The sequence below is a fragment of the Motacilla alba genome, chromosome 23, assembly GCF_015832195.1.
Source record: "Motacilla alba alba isolate MOTALB_02 chromosome 23, Motacilla_alba_V1.0_pri, whole genome shotgun sequence".
In the NCBI taxonomy this organism is placed as follows: domain Eukaryota; kingdom Metazoa; phylum Chordata; class Aves; order Passeriformes; family Motacillidae; genus Motacilla; species Motacilla alba.
In genome coordinates this window covers 4,931,386-4,947,550 of record NC_052038.1, presented here as the reverse complement: position 1 = coordinate 4,947,550, position 16,165 = coordinate 4,931,386, and the positions used below count along the sequence as shown (strand labels likewise).

Genomic DNA, 16,165 nt, shown 5'->3' with positions numbered 1-16,165 from the left:
GTGCTGGGTTTTCTTCTAAAGCTTCCCAGCCTGAGTTTTGACAGCTCTTAAAAACTTGCTGCTGGCAAGGTGGCAAAATCTCACCTCCTTTGTAAAGCTTTAGCTGCCCCAGCAAAGAAACAGGAGGTCCACAGTGGAGGTTTTTAAAGGAAATAAATATTGGATAAAATCACCCAAACATGAGAGAATCCCCGAATTTGAAAAGAAATTACAGGAAAAGAGGAAGAAAAGGGTTCCAAAAGGGCATTCAGAGCTCTTGTAGCATAGCTCAGATGTTTCACTGCTCCTCAGCTCCACCAGGTGTGGATCTGGTTATTCAATCTGCCACAGCCAGAACCCCCAAGGAACCTGCCTGACAGCTTTTAACTCCTCTTGTAAAAAGCTGAAAAGAATTTGGGATTTTCTCTTGGTCCTGGCCACTAAAACACCATTATTTGTGCTTAATATTGAGGCCAAGATACAGAATCCTGAGTGACATTAAAGACACAGCTGAGGATCTACAGCCTGAGCTCTCAGGAGAGGAAGATGCAGTAAAAATTCAGAAAGAAAAGCTTGATCTCTAAATTCCTGCAATTAATTATGTGGAATAGATGTATTCTTCCTGTCTACCTTTTCAGCAGCAGCATATTTTTGTGGGTTTTTTTTTTGTTATCCTGGTTTTTCTGCCCTGGTTTCCAGGTCAAATCCAGTCAGCAAACATTTATGGTGTTGATAATTTAGATAACACCGTCCTAAGACAGAAGGATCACAGATTAGCTTGGAAAAGTCCCAAGGTAAGAGATATAAACCACATTTCATGTCATCTTCAGAGAAAAGGTGGCGTCCCTTTCAGATCAGGGATTAAGGACCATGACTCGTTATTTGAAGAGACCTGTCCCCAAACAACCCAGAGGTGCTCCACCTGCAAACCCAAAGCCAGCAGGCAGAGCATCTGCTCAAGTCCAACCTCTGCGAGCCAGACTGAAGATTCTTCACAGATTTCTGGTGCGCAGCACTGAGAACTTCAAAAGCATCCGAAAAAAAATCCAGTTCTCCTCACAATTTAATTAAAAACCAGAAGGATAAAAATCAGCACAGTGTCACTGATGGAGCAAATGTGCAGTTCTGTCACAGAACTGCTCTCAGTGCTCCCCCTCTCGCTGCTACATCAAAGTCTCTCTGTCTGACAAACTGCGGTGGATCTCGTGCTTGTCATCACCATCATCATCCTCAGCCGGGTCGTTTTCCTCTCCAGACTCCACGTAGATGGGCCAATCATTGTCAGCATCCCCTCTCTCCTGCCCTTCTGAGGCCGTTTCCACCAGGCTGAGGTTGATGGGCAGCGGGTCCTCGTGGGTGGTGGTGACACACGTGCAGCTGTCACAGAGCCCGAAGCGCCGCAGCCCCTGGGACAGGCTGTTGGTGAAGGTCCTCCTGCAGCCCTTGCAGATGATGGGCTTGTTGGAACGATGCACCTGCAGGGAAAACAGCAAGTTTTGGGGGAAAAAAGGTAGTTTGATGCTTTGGAGAGATTCCCACAACAAGGAAACAGCCACACCAGCTGAAGGGATCCCATTGTGATTCTGGCCACAAAGATTTGGGCTACCCAAGTGTAGGAATCGTGGACTGGGTTGGGTTGGAAGGCACTTGTCCAGCCTATGGACACCTTCCACAATTCCAGGTTGCTCCAATCCCCATCCAGCCTGGCCTGGAACGCTTCCAGGAATGGAAAATTCACACCTTCACCACCCTCACAGGGCAGAATTCCTTCCCAAAACTGTGCCTAACAGACCGGGAAGATAAACTGCCCCTGGGACAGGCTGCTGGTGAAGGTCCTCCTGCAGCCCTTGCAGATGATGGGCTTGTTGGAACGATGCACCTGCAGGGAAAACAGCAAATTTGGGGGAAAAAAGGCAATTTGCTGCTTTGGAGAGATTGGCACTGCAGGGAAACAGCTGAAGGAGAGTGGAATCCCCATTGTGATTCTGCCCACAAAGGTTTGGGCTACCCAAGTGTAGGAATCGTGGACTGGGTTGGGTTGCAAGGCACTCGTCCAGCCCATGGACACCTTCCACAATTCCAGGTTGCTCCAAGCCCTGTCCAAATTGACCTGGGACGCTTCCAGGAATGGGGAACCCACACCTTCACCACCCTCACAGGGCAGAATTCCTTCCCAAAGCTGTACCTAACAGAGCGGGAAGATAAACCGCCCCCGGGGCAGGCAGCTGGTGCAGGTCCCCAGCCCGGGGGGCGCGGGGCACTCACGCTGAGCGCGTGGCTGCGCAGGTGCTCCTGGCGGGTGAAGCGCTTGCCGCAGGTCTCGCAGGGGTACGGCCGCTCCCCGGTGTGCGAGCGGATGTGGCGCTTCAGGATCCCCTTCTGCTTGGCCGTGTAGGGGCAGAACGGGCACTTGTGCAGCTTGATGGGCACCACCAGCACGTCACCTTGGGGACAGAAACACGCGGCGTCAGCTCGGCCCTTACCGGGACGTTCTCCGGGGGAAAATCCTCCTCGCCCAGGATTCTTCCCCCGAGAAGCTGGAAAGCCTCGGAAAAGAACCAAAACAATAATTATCTGATTGATTTGGAACGCGGGCTGGGGGGTGTTTACTGACAGGTGCTGCTTTGATTGGTTCCACGTGAATTGTTTTCATTGAATGCCCAGTCATGGTGCAGCTGGGGGGAGGCTCTGAGGGGTTACAGGCTTTTATTATTTATTATTGTCAAGCCTTCTGAGGTATCTTTGCTGTATTCTTTAGAATAGGTTTAATATAGCATTAATATAATATAATATAATATAATATAATATAATATAATATAATATAATATATATAATAAAGATAATATAATATTATATTATATTATATATAATAATATATAATATAAGATAATATAGTAAAGATAGTATAATATATTATATTATAATATAATCTATATTATAATAAATATAATATAATAAATATAATACTGTATAATATATAATAAATATAGTATAATATAATATATTATATATAATAATATATATAATATAATATAATAAATATAATATAATATAATATATAATAGATATAATATAATAAATATAATATAGTATGATATATAATAAATATAATATAATATAATATAATATAATCTAGAATATAATAAATATAATATATAATATAATATAATCTAGAATATGATTAATATAATATAATATAGTAAATATAATATAATATAATATAATATAATATAATATAATATAATATAATAATAAATCAGCTTTCTGAGAACACGGAGTCAGATTCTTCATCTCTTCCCTCGTCCTGGGGAACCTCACAAACACCACGCCCAGGCACCTGCTGAGCTGCTGCTCGTGCTGCAGATCTGAGCTGGGAGCTGTGCTTTGCCCCCTGCCCCTGCTCCGCTTACCTGGGGTTTCCTCAGCTGTGCCACTGCAGAATTCCTGCAGCTGCAGTGCCCTGGAAAATCAGCCTGTCTGTTGTTCAAGACAGCAAAAGATTCATTTTATTTTAGGGAGCCTTTAAGTACCAAAAATCTGCTTCTAGTGAGGTGGGGTCTCTGCTCCATCTCAGCCACTTCCTTTTTTTAGAAAAAAATTGTTAAACCATTAGCATTAAACAGCACCAGAAACGAAAACCTTCACCCCAAACTGCAGGCAGAAATAGCACATTTTGTCCACGTTCTTTCACGTTCAGATATGAAAATATGACTGCTTGTTTCTACTGCCTTGCTGTTGGAATAACGAGATGAGGGACTCCAGTACACTTCCTGACAACATTTCCCTGTTCCTAAAACCAAACCACAACTAATACACCATTGATGGAGCCAGGGGCAAGAACAGAATTCAATTTGAAGATCCCCATTTTACAGAAATGTGGGCGTTTTCAGCACCAGCCCAGCTTTCCTTCCAGCAGAAAGGTGGAGATGTGGTGCCAAAGGATTCATTCTCCCTGTTCCAGGGAAATATCTGTGTGTCAGGCAGGTGAGGCTGCAGAGCACCCTTTGTATTAAGGTTTATCCAAGCCACCATCATAAAGGTGTGTCTGGTGTTAGTGATGTGAGTGAGACTCAGATCAGCCCTGTTTTGGAGCTTCCCAAGGGGCTGCAAATCCCTGCTGGGCATTTAGGGCTTCATTTAAACCCAGCTCTTAGTCCTGCCTTGCTTCCAGGGCTCTGCAGGTGCCAGGGTCCCCTCCTCCTGCTGTGAGGGGTGGCTGGAGCAGAGGTGGAAGCTGAAAAGAAGTGATGTTTATCTCATCTCCTAACCTCAGTGCACCATTCCTTTATCAGGAGTTTGTGTTTCTCATTTCTTGTGAAGAAGCTGAGGCAGCAGCAGCACTGAAAGCTGAGAAACTCCCACTCTCCTCACTGCTCCAAAGCCCTGTTTTAGCACAGAAACAGAAGGAATGGAAGGTTTGGTTTCTTTTCCCTCGCTCCTACTCAAAATCCACCTCCCACTAACATTTCTGATACACCCTCAGGACTCCTGATGCTCCCTACCAAACTCTGGAAGCATTTCCCTTTCAGTGGCTCAGCCTGGAGACGTCGAGGGAGGGAAAAGAGAGGTGAGATTTGCCTGGTGGGTGTTCCTGCCTTGGCACACACCAAAAAGCACCGGCCTGAGTGCTGACAGCCCCGCTGCGAGAGCAAACCTGCAGCTGGGGTTTGATCTGCGCCCTGCTCGAGAGGATTTGGCACTTTTATTGCCTTCAAAGCCACGCGGGCAGCTTGAGCTGGAGATGACAGGAGAATAGATTTGCTGGCTACAGTCAGTGCCAGCCCCGTGGCATTTGTCACATCCTCGGCACCGGTGGCACTCGCGGCCTGCCAGAGCCACCTCCTGTCCTCACAAAGCTCTTTGGACAAGGCACTGAGGAAAAAAACAGATTAAATGCCCAAATCTTTATTGGCCACATCAGGAGAAATGCACATGGGCATGATTTTTTTTCTTCTCCAGGTGCCTGAGAGTGCTGCCAGGAAATATTCCTGAGGTATTCCAGCTGGGGCAGCTGGACAGTGAAAAAAGCTTCATTTTTATGCCATACCCTAGAGCTGAAAGCTTTCAGTGCTCCCAGAGGACCTACAGGAATCCCTCAGTGCTGGATAAAACTGATTCCTGCCCTCTGGAGTTGCAAGCAGAGCAGCACTGGCAGGAACTGGGATGGGATGAGCTCCTCCTGCAGCAGATCCCTCCTGCGGCAGCTCAGCTCCTGCTGGATTGCTCCACGACCATCAGGAGGGAAAAATCCTTTTCAAAAACATTCAAGGAGGTCCAAAGGAGTTTGTTTAGGAAAGAAGAATCACCCCGAGCGGAGCGTGGGGTGATCTGGGAGCCGCAGAGCTGTCAGCAACACTCACCTGCCACGGGCTGCACCGAACAAACAAGTACAGCTGCTCTCAAAGTGCACAACAAGAGTTTATTTCACCGTGCCAAGAACTCAGCAAAATATTCTCGGACGAGAGTAACAAAAGGAGCCCAACAAAGCTGTTCCCTCCTCCCCTGAGCAGCCTGCAGCCCCGAGTCCTCTCACCTGCGTCCTCGCCATACCAGTCGCTGTGAATGTCCACCATGGAGCTCACGGCCGCTCCAGCATCCTCAGCCCTACCCTCAAATCCCCGGACCAAGCGGTGCACCACGTCCTCCTTCCTCGGGGCCGAGCTGTTGCGCAGCAGGGCCTCCAGGAACTGCTTCATGTGCAGGTTATTGCAGGCCAGCTCCAGGGGCTGCCCCTCTTCGGCGGGCTGCAGCGCCGCGGGCGCGGGGAACGCCGCCGGCCGCTCCTCCGCCTCGGCGGGGTCCAGCTCCGCCTTGGCTTCCGCCCTTCCCGAGCCGTCGCTCACGGGGTCCCCGGCCAGCGGCTCCGGCGGGTGGCAGTCCCCGCGGGGAGGGTCCCGCCGGCATTCCGGAACCTTCTCCCGCGCCGAGGACACGCGGGCGGAGCCCGAGGCGCCCTCCCCGGCCGCGCCGCCGCCGTCGGCCCGGTAGAAGGCCGCCGCTTCCCGCTCCATCTTCCTGCAGATGTCCAGGGAGGACCTGATGTAGCTCTTGCAGAAGTTGACCACGTCGGTCATCTGCAGGTAGCTGGCGGCGGACATCACCTCGATGACGTTGTCCCCGCACAGGTCCAGCTTCCCCGAGTAGAGGAAGTCCAGGATGACGGAGAAGGCCTCGGAGGTGACGATGTCCAGCGAGGCCGTGCTGTGGCGCCCGCTGTCCTGGATGTAGTGGATGAGCAGCGCTCGGAAGTAGCCGCTGTTGGCGAACAGGATGTTCCTGTGCGCTTTGAAGATCCGGCCCTCCACGATGATGCTGCAGTCGCAGAAGAAGTCCCGCTTGCGCTGCTCGTTCAGCTCCCCCAGCAGCTTGCTGCAGTACGACTGCACCTCCATGGCTGCGGGGACAGAGCGGGGCTCAGCGCCGGGACAGGGGACAGCGGGACGAGGGGACAGCGGGACCCCCGGGACACCGGGGACACCGGGACGAGGGGACACCGGGACCCCCGGGACACCGGGGACACCGGGACAGAGGGGACACCTGGACATGGGGAGACACTGGCACCCCTGGGACACCAGCACCCCCTGGGGACACCGGGACAAGGGGACACCGGGACAAGGGGACACCGGGACCGAGGGGACACCGGGACCCCCGGGCCCCGGGACACTGCCACTGCCACCCCCTGGGGACACCGGCACCCCCGGGACACCGGCACCGAGGGGACACCGGCACTGCCACCCCCTGGGGACACCGGGACAGGGGGAGACACTGGGACCGCAGGGACACCGGGACCCCCGGGACAGCGGCACCGTGGGGACACCGGGACCCCCGGGACACCGGCACTGCCACCCCCTCCCAGCGCTGCTGGGACACCGGCACAGGCGGAGACACCGCCAAGGATCGCCCTGCCCGGCCCCTGGGGTCCGTCCCGCCCGGTACCGGGGGTTCCACACACCACCAAGGTCCGTCCCGCCCGGTGCCAGCATCCCCTAGAACGCCACGGTACCGGGACACCCCACCGCGCCACAACCATCCTGCTCGGTACCGCCATCCCTCCCCGCTCCAAGGACCGTCCCGCCCGGTACCGGGGGTCCGTCCTGCCCGGTACCCACCGGCTGTCCCGGAACACCAAGGACCGTCCTCCCCAGTACCGGCATCCCCTAGAACGCCAAGGGCCACCGTGCCCGGTCCCGGGATGCCCCGCCGCGCCGAGGACCGACCTCCCGGTGGCGGCATCGCCCGGCACGCCAAGAACCGTCCCGCCCGGTACCGGGAGCCCTCCCTGCTGTAAGCACCGCCCTGCCCGGTACCGGAGTGCCCGGGGCAGCGCTCGGTGCCCGCCCCGGGTAGCGCTCGGTGCCCGCCGCTCACCTCCGCCCGGCGCCGCTCCCGGTCCCGCCCGGCCGCCGTACCCGGGCCGCGCGCCCGGGGCGGGGGCAGGAGGTGACGTCAGAGGGGCCCGGCTCCGGGGCGGGGCCCGCGGGGTGAGGGGTCGGTAAATATTGGTGACGTCATCGCGCCAAGATGGCGGAGGGGTGAGCGGGGCTCGGCCGGGGGCGGCGGCGCCGGGACCGGGACCGGGACCGGGAGGGGACGGGAGCGGGACGGGCTCCGACATGGGCGGGGGGGGCGGCCAGAGCGGGGCCGGGCAGCGGGGCCGGGCCGGGGCTGCGCTTTGGGGGGTGGGAGCTGGGCCCGGGGTCTGGGGTCGGGATCTGGGGTTGGGGTCTGGGATCTGGGATCTGGGGCTGGAGTCTGAATTTGGGTTTGGAGTCGAGATCTGGGATCTGGATCTGGATCTGGGGTTGGGATCCGGGATCGGGTTCTGGGGTTGGGGTCTGAATTTGGGTTTGGAGTCGAGATCTGGGATCTGGATCTGGGTCTGGGGTCTGGGAACCGGGATCAGGGTCTGGGGATAGAATCTGGGGTTGAGGTCTGAGTTTGGGTTTGGAGTCGGGATCTGGATCTGGGTTTGGGGTTGGAATCTGGGGTCTGTGTCTGGATCTGGGGTTGGGATCCAGGGTCTGGGACCTGGGTCTGGGTTTGGAATCTGGGGTCGAGGTCTGAATCTGGGCTTGGGGTTGAGATCTGGGGTCGGGGTCTGAGGCTGGGGTTGAGATTTGGATCTGGGATCAGAATACAGGATCTAGTTCTGGATCTGGGGTCGGGATCAGGGATCAAGCTCTGGAGTCCTGGTTTGGGGTCTGGTTCTGGGTTCGGGATCTGGGATCAGGGTCTGGGAACAGGGTCAAGGGTCCTGGTCTGGGGTCAGGCTCTGGGTTCGGGCTCTGTGTGGCCGTGTGCTGACGCCGTGGCCTGTCCCGCGCAGGGAGGACGGCGGCTGGTGGCGGAGCTGGCTCCAGCAGAGCTACCAGGCCGTCAAGGAGAAGGTGGGAACCGCGGGGAACCTCCAGGAACGGCCGGGAATCACCGGGAGGGCAGGGCGGGGCTGCGGGCCGGCCCGGGAGCCCAGCGAGGCTCCTCTGCAGCCCGGGAGGGTCTCCCAAAGCGGGCTTGGGATGGCTTTGCTGGGGATCTGCTGCCCGAGCGACCTGTGGCTCGTGCTGGGCTCCGTGGTGTGGAAATCACCCCCTGGGCAGGGGGGTTGTGCTTCCAGCGTGGCTTTGTGGTGTGTAACTTCCTGCTGTGACAGCCTTGCTTGTGTTAATTATACACAAAACGTAAACCCGGGCTTCTCCCGGCCCGTGTTTTTCTCTAGTCTTGGCTTCAGAACCTCCTGGGACGTGTTTTGGGATAGCAGGTGCTGTTGCTGTTCAGGTTATTCTGGTCTCGGGCATTGCCCAGGCTGGGGCGAGGGCTCAGCTGGGCTGAACTCTCACTCCTGGGTTTGTGTAACGTGCTGGCAGCGCTCCCAGCTTTGTCGGGGGAGCAAAAGCCTGGAGAATCCATCTGCTGTCTCCTTGCAGTCCACAGAGGCTTTGGAGTTCATGAAGAGGGACCTGGCCGAGTTCACGCAGGTGGTGCAGCACGACACCGCCTGCACCATCGCCGCCACGGCCAGCGTGGTCAAGGACAGGCTGGCAGTGAGTAGGGGCTGGGAGAGCTTCACCACCCTCCAGTGCCACCCCTGCCACGGGCAGGGACGCCTTCCACCCTCCCAGGCTGCTCCAAGCCCCGTCCAACCCAGCCTGGGGGGATTTCAGGCTTGGGACAGCCACAGGTTCTCTGGGAATTCCATCCCAGCGCCCTCACGGGGAGGAATTCCTTCCCAATACCCCCTCTGACCCCACTTCCTTCAGCTTCAGGCCATTCCCCCGTGTCCTGTCACTCCCTCGTGGAGCACAGGAGGGCCTCTCGGCTGTGCTGAGCAGGGGGGGACACTGGCAGTGTCACTGTGGGGTGACACGGGCTCTCCACACGAGCTGTGAGCCTCAGCCCTGCGCAGCTGCTGCTGGGACAGCCCCATCCCACACCAGACAAGCCCAAACCTGGCTGTGTTTCTCCAACAGAGCCTCAGCTCAGTTCCCCCTGGGGTGGCCCCACCTCACCTTTCCAGCCCAGCACCTTCCTGAAGGGACAGATCCTGCTTCCTTAAGGATCCTGCCCCAAAATCCTGCCTTGAGGATCCTGCCCCAAAATCCTGCCTTAAGGATCCTTCCCCAAGATCCTGCCCCAAGATCCTGCCCCAAAATCCTGCTTCCTTAAGGATCCTGCCTCAAAATCCTGCTTCCTTAAGGATCCTGCCCCAAAATCCTGCTTCCTTAAGGATCCTGCTCCAAAATCTGCTTCCTTAAGGATCCTGCCCCAAGATCCTGCTTCCTTAAGGATCCTGCCCCAGGATCCTGGCGTGGCACTGACGCTGTGCTGCCTCTTCCCTTGCAGAGGGCAGAAGGCTCCGGTGCCACCGAGAAGGTGAGGAAGGGCCTGTCTGACTTCCTGGGGGTCATCTCGGACACCTTCGCTCCCTCTCCGGACAAGACCATCGACTGTGACGTGATCACCCTGATGGCAACGCCCTCGGGCACCACCGAGCCCTACGACAGCGCCAAGGTGAGGGTGGCAGCCCCAAGGCGAGGGTGGCAGCCCCGTCCCCTGGTCCCCTGGCCCTGCTGCTGTCCCTCCCCTGACAGCTGTCCCCGTGTGTCTCCTCCAGGCTCGTCTCTACAGCCTCCAGTCCGACCCGGCCACCTACTGCAACGAGCCCGATGGTATGGGGGGGTCAGGGGGTGCCCTGGGGGGGTTTGGGGGCCGGCTGGGATTCCCTGGAGCCTTTGGCTGCCCACATCTGGCTCTTAGGCTCAGGCTGGATTTTCTAGCCCAGTTTAAACTGTGCCACGTGGCCTTGGGCTGGCAGAGGAGTGTGGCTTTTAGGGTAGTTAGGATGGGTGATCTTGATTCCATGTTTTAGAAGGTTGGTTTATTAAATTATGATATCTATTATATCAAAATGTGAAACTAAAGCTCTACTGAAAGACCAGAGAGAAAAGAATCATCAGGAAGCTCGACAAAAATAAAATGGAATGAACAACAGAGTCTTGTAACTAACCAAAAAGTCTGAACAGATGGGCTGTGATTGGTCACTAATTAGGAACAACTACCTGAGACCAATCACAGACCTGCCTGTTGCATTCCACATCAGCAGATAGTCATTATTTACATTTTATTCCTGAAACCCCTCATCTTCTCAAGAGAAGAAAACCCTGACAAAAGGATTTTCATAGAACACATCTGTAACAGAGGAGTTCTGAGCCCTGTCTCCCTCCTCCTGTGCCCCAGCATCTCTCGGTGAAACCCCCCCAAACTCGAGGGTTGTTACCCCTGTGCTTGTCCCCAACAGGCCCTGCTGAGCTGCTCGAGGCCTGGCTGGCTCAGTTCAGCCTGGAGGAGAAGAAAGGGGAGATTGCAGAGCTGCTGGCCACCAGCCCTTCCATCAGAGCCCTCTACACCAAAATGGTGAGCCCTGCCTGGGCGCTCCTGGCGTGGGGAGCGCTGCGGGAAAGCCCTGAGCTCTTGGAGTGGAAACTGTGGAAAAACACTTGGCAATGGAAAAATGCTTGCAATAAAATGGGAGCTGCAAGCTTTGGGAGGAGAGAGGGGCACGGCAGCAGCCGCAGCTCTGCCTCTGAGGGGCTCATCCCTGTCCCTGATCCCTTCCTCAGGTCCCTGTGGCTGTTTCCCACTTGGAGTTCTGGCAGCGCTACTTCTACAAGCTGCACCGCCTGGAGCAGGTGGGTCAGCCTGGGGGGCTCCCTGGGGGGCTTTTCCTGGGAAAACGGGGAGCTGGGCTGACCCTCGGGGTCAGTGGTGCTGAAATGCCTGGGGGAGGAAAGGGGCTGGGGGCTGGGGGCTGTGAGCAGCTGCTGCTGGTGAATTCCCTCCTGAATTCCTTCGTCCTGCAGGATGAAGCCCGGAGGGAGGCTCTGAAGCAGCGAGCAGAGCAGAGCATGCACCAAGAGGAGCCAGGCTGGGAGGAGGATGAAGGTGAGGCAGGTTTTGGGGCTCTGTGGAGAGCTTGTCATGGCGTGGTGGCTCCTCCTCACTCCCACAAATCCCAGTGGGCAGTGAAGGGACAGCTCTGATCTCTGCTCTGTGACCAGTGGCGGGGTCTGAGGGAATGCCCGGAGCTGTGTCAGGGTGCTTGAGGTTGGGTGGCAGGAAATGTTCTTCCCCCTGAGGGTGCTGGGCACTGCCCAGGCTCCCCAGGGAATGGGCACGGCCGCAAAGCTGGCACAGCTCCAGGACAAGGCTCTCAGGGATGCCCAGGGTGGGGTTGTTGGGGTGTCTGTGCAGGGCCAGGGGTTGAGCTGGGTGATCCAGGACATTCTGTGATCCTGTGAAATGCCCAGGGTGGGGTTTTTGGGGTGTCTGTGCAGGGCCAGGGGTTGGAGTGGGTGATCCAGGACTTTCTGTGATCCTGTGAAATGCCCAGGGTGGGGTTTTTGGGGTGTCTGTGCAGAGCCAGGGGTTGGAGTGGGTGATCCAGGACTTTCTGTGATCCTGTGGAATCCAGCTCCCAGCCCAGCTGCTGCCGCCCTTGCTGAAACATCTCTCGCTTCTCTTGTGCCTCCCTACAGAGGAGTTCTTGGGGATGTCCCCCCTGCCTTGTGCGAAGATCACCTTTCCAGGAGCAGCACAGAAAGAGCCCAGCTCAGAGGGAAAGCACCCTGCTGCTGCCGAGGCTCCCTCTGGGGAGGGCTGGCTGGTGCCAGCGGAGCAGAGCCCCTCGGAGAGCAGCGAGAGCGTGTCCCTCGTGACTCAGATCGCAACCCCTGCCCCCGTGCCTGCCACCCAGCTACAGACTGCAGCCTCCCCCGCGGGCCACCTCTCCCAGAGGCTGGTGGAGGCCACCTTGGAGGAGCAGAGCCCCCTGCCAAAGCCCCCAGAAGCCGCTCGGCCTTCGGCACCCGCGCAGCCATCGGCAGCGTCCTCGGAGCTGGCAGCTGGAACAGAGCTCGGAGAGATGGAGAGCAAAGGCCAGGGCAGGACAGAGACTCTGAGGGAGGAAGGGCCCACAGATCTGAGAGTCTTCGAGCTCAACTCGGACAGTGGCAAATCGACCCCCTCCAACAACGGCAAGAAAGGTTTGTGTGGGGCTGGGAGCCCTCTGGGAGGGGCGGCTCCTGGGGAAAGGCTCTGGGTTTATGGTGGTGAGGAGGAGGAAAGGGAAGGAAATCAAAGGTCTGCTGGCTGAGCAGGACAGGCCCTTGGTCCCTGGATGCCAGGGAAGGCTGTGCTCTGCTCAGAGCAGCAGAACATCCCTTGGTCCCTGGATGCCAGGGAAGGCTGTGCTCTGCTCAGAGCAGCAGAGCATCCCTTGGTTCCTGGGTGCCAGGGAAGGCTCAGAGCAGCAGAGCATCCCTTGGTTCCTGGATGCCAGGAGGGGCTGTGCTCTGCTCAGAGCAGCAGAACATCCCTTGGTCCCTGGATGCCAGGGAAGGCTGTGCTCTGTGCAGGGGATGTGGTGATCCCTTCCCTCTGCCTGTCACCCCCAGGCGTGCCCCTGCTGGGACAGTGGCAGTCCCCATGTCTAAATCCCTCCTGTCGTTCCTTATCTCCTGCATTTTCCGTGTGCCTGGAACCTGACACATCCCAGTTCTCCCAGCCAGAGGAGAAAATCTGTCAGCATCCACCTCTGTGGTCTTTGCAGGGCAGCCAGGAGGAGGGAAGAGACGAGAATCTTGACTCCATGTTCCAGAAGGCTGATTTATTATGTTATATATATTATATTAAAAAATGCTAAACTAAAACTATACTAAAAGAATAGAGAGAAAGGATTCATCAGAAGGCTGGACAGGAATAGAAAGGAATGAATAACAAAATCTTGTGGCTCCCAGAGAGTCTGACCCGGCTGCATCCTTGATTGGTTATTGAGTAGAAACACCTCCCATGGACCAATCAAGAAAGCACCTGTTGCATTCCACAGCAGCAGATAATTATTGTTTTTCTTTCTTTCCTGAGGCTTCTCAGGAGAAAAAAAAATCCTGGCAAAAGGATTTTTCATAAAATACGTTGGTAACACACCTCCCCCACGGGTTCTGCACCAGCCCTGGCGGTGGGGAAGCAGGCTCAGCCCATCCCATCCCTGTTCCTGGGATTGTGGAGGCTCTCCCTGCCCAGGCAGCTCTGAGCCCTGGGAGTTGCAGGGCTTTGGGGCCAGCTCTGGTGGCTCAGTGGGGACGTTTGTGCTTCCAGGCTCCAGCACGGATATCAGCGAGGACTGGGAGAAGGACTTTGATCTGGACATGACAGAGGAGGAGGTGCAGCTGGCGCTCTCCAAGGTGGAAATGTCTGGGGAGGTGAGTCAGGGGAGGCAAAACTGCCCCCAAAAGCATCGCCAGCCCCTCGGGGTGGTGCTGGGGGGCTGCTGGGATGAGTGTGCAGGTTTCCCAAGGGGAGCAGAGCAGGCAGATCCCCATTGGGAAGGTGTGGGGGTGTGAGGGTGCATCAGGTGCCCTGGGCAGGAGGAGCTGTTGAGTTACAGAAACAAAACAGTTGAAACCAGCTCAGAAACAGTTCAGAAATGAATTTCCTCTCGTTTGCAGCTGGAAGATGAAGAGTGGGAAGACTGGGAATAAAGCAGCTGCCTCCAGTGCGTGTCACAGGCTCATTCCCACCATCGAATGTGAATCCAACCTTGGAGCGGCTGTTCCTTTGCGTGTGACTGTGCTGGGGGTGGCACTGCCAGCCTGGAGGAGTTCCACTCCTGCTAAAACCCGGGGGCAGCTCAAGTGACCCCTTCAGATGCAGCAGGAGGGAGCAGGAGGTCACTGGCACACAGCAGCCCGACTTCTCCACAGGTCCTAGAGACTGGCCGAGCCAAAACTGACCCTGACGTGTTGGGAAGAGGCAGAGTGAGGGGTCCCTGGGGCCAGCTGGGCACTCAGAGCCCTGCCAGCCGTGCTGGCTGCTGCCAGGCTGCCAGCTGGCTCCTTCCTTGCTTGTGTGTGCACGTGTAACCTTCAGCTGAGAGGCTCCTGGACGTGGCTGTGCCTGCTCCGCTCGCTGCTCTGCAGTTCCCACCCGGGGAGGGCCTGAGGGCTGGAGGTGCTGCACAAAAATGCACTTGGCTCGTGGCTTTGACCCTGGAAGGAGCCAAACCCCCTGCCAAACCCTGAGCTTCTGCCTGGCTTTTTGTCTCGGAAGCTTTTTCTCATGGAAACTCCCGTTTCCAGCAGTTCCTGGAAGAGCCAAGGCCTGCTGCTCCCCCCTTTTGCAGCTGCAGCACCTTCCTGCGCTGGGTTTTGTGTCTTTCTAGTTAAATTCTCCAAGCAAAATCCTCGTGGCTTGCTCTTACTCGAGCCCTGCTGGGCTGGCAGCGCTTTGGGTCGGCTGGGAGCAGAACCCTTGTGTTGGTGGCCACTTCAGCCCTTACAGAGGCCCAGCCTGACCCTCTTCAACCTCAGCTTGGCCAGCCTGGGGACAGGGAGGCTCCCAAAAGCAGGGGGTCCCTGCTGGCTGAGGCTGTGTGTCCCCATCTGAGCCCTGTCCCACCCGTGCAGCCACCACGAGCTTTGCTGTGCTCGCTTGGGTTCCTTCCCTTCAGCCCCCGTGACTGCTTGCTTCACTCCCTTCAGCCCCACAGCCCCTTTTTGGGGCAGTTTCCTTGCCACAACACCAGATGTGACAGCTACCCCAAGGGGACAGTGCCCTGGCTGCTCTCCCTGGCCTTTGGGGTGCTGGGGTGACGCTTTCTGCCTTTGTCCTGCCCCTTCCAGGCCCGGGGTTTTTTTTTGGACAGCACTAAACGAGGTGCACTTGGGAGAATTGGGGTTTTGGGGTTGGGTTTTCCTCCTTTAGGGTGACTCCTGGTGGGAGCATCCCCGTCCTGCCAAAGCCCGGGGTCCAGCAGAGCCTCACCTTGTCCTGGCTCGGGTTGTGCTGGGCAGGGGACACAGGGGACACCAGTGGGGACACCAGTGGGGCTGGAGTGAGCCCCAGCTGATCTCCCAGCAGAGCTCGAGGGCGCAGCATCCGTGTCACTTTCTTTCCTCCTTTAGTGGAATTAACCCTTGGGTTGGTCGTGCAATATTCTGTTCTCGAACTGTTCCGCATCTCCCCGAGCCTCTTCTGGGCCGGGGTGAGGAACCAGGAGCAATTCTAACCGCTGGTAGTTTTGTAACAAAGACTTTCTCCAAACCTTTTACAGACTCGCAGTTGACAGCAATTAAAGGAGTTCTCAGAGTCTCTGCCTGTCCCGGCTGTCCTCATTTCCAGCCTGGGGGTGACACAATTTTCCTGTCCTCCCTCAGCGGAGGGAAAGGAACCCCCACTGCCCCAGGCTCCTCAAACTCTGTCCCCACCTTCATGAGTGACCAAAAAACCAAAAAGAATTGTCTGTGCCCCGGGTGGGTGGCAAACGCCAGCCCAGTGTCCCCCAGCAGGGATTTCGGGGTGCCAGGGGCTGCTGGGGCTCTGTCCCAAGGGCTCCTCAGCCTCCCCCCGCTCCAGGGGAGCTGCACCGGGCTGGGCTGGGCTGAGCCACCAGGGAGGGGACAGAGGGGACACCAGGGAGGGGACACGAGTGACAGGACAGAGGGGATACGAGAGAGGGGACACAAATGACAGGAGAGAGGGGACAGAACTTGAGTGATGGGACACGAGTGAGGGCATGAGTGACAGAATCCAAGTGATGGGACGTGAGTGAGGGGACATGAGTGACAGAACCCAAATGACAGAATCCAAGTGACAGGACACCAGTGACAGGACACGAGAGACAGGACACCAGTGA

At 56.5% G+C, this 16,165-nt stretch overlaps 2 protein-coding genes across 5 annotated transcripts; one reads left to right on the top strand and one right to left on the bottom strand.

Annotated features, from left to right (window-relative positions):
• Window positions 1-1,024: 1,024 nt before the first annotated feature.
• ZBTB8B (zinc finger and BTB domain containing 8B) lies at window positions 1,025-7,435 on the bottom strand. Of its 4 annotated transcripts, none has more exons than XM_038160906.1 (4): window positions 7,348-7,435; window positions 5,513-6,373; window positions 2,165-2,423; window positions 1,025-1,454 (listed from the first exon to the last, which is right to left on the bottom strand). In XM_038160906.1, exons 2-4 carry the CDS (start codon window positions 6,369-6,371, stop codon window positions 1,148-1,150), a joined length of 1,425 nt encoding a protein of 474 aa, XP_038016834.1. In that variant the 5' UTR covers window positions 6,372-6,373; window positions 7,348-7,435; the 3' UTR covers window positions 1,025-1,147. The 4 variants fall into 4 exon arrangements, with proteins under 4 accessions (XP_038016834.1, XP_038016831.1, XP_038016833.1 ...); XM_038160903.1 differs by lacking the exon at window positions 7,348-7,435 and adding an exon at window positions 7,089-7,341; XM_038160905.1 differs by lacking the exon at window positions 7,348-7,435 and adding an exon at window positions 7,089-7,341 and having other exon boundaries at window positions 2,245-2,423.
• Window positions 7,429-15,621, top strand: BSDC1 (BSD domain containing 1). Its single transcript, XM_038160908.1, has 11 exons — window positions 7,429-7,511; window positions 8,306-8,366; window positions 8,904-9,020; window positions 9,820-9,987; window positions 10,091-10,145; window positions 10,775-10,890; window positions 11,097-11,165; window positions 11,337-11,418; window positions 12,012-12,518; window positions 13,630-13,733; window positions 13,980-15,621. The coding sequence occupies exons 1-11, from the start codon at window positions 7,501-7,503 to the stop codon at window positions 14,010-14,012; spliced, it is 1,323 nt and encodes a 440-aa protein (XP_038016836.1). The 5' UTR covers window positions 7,429-7,500; the 3' UTR covers window positions 14,013-15,621.
• The last annotated feature ends 544 nt before the right edge of the window (window positions 15,622-16,165 follow it).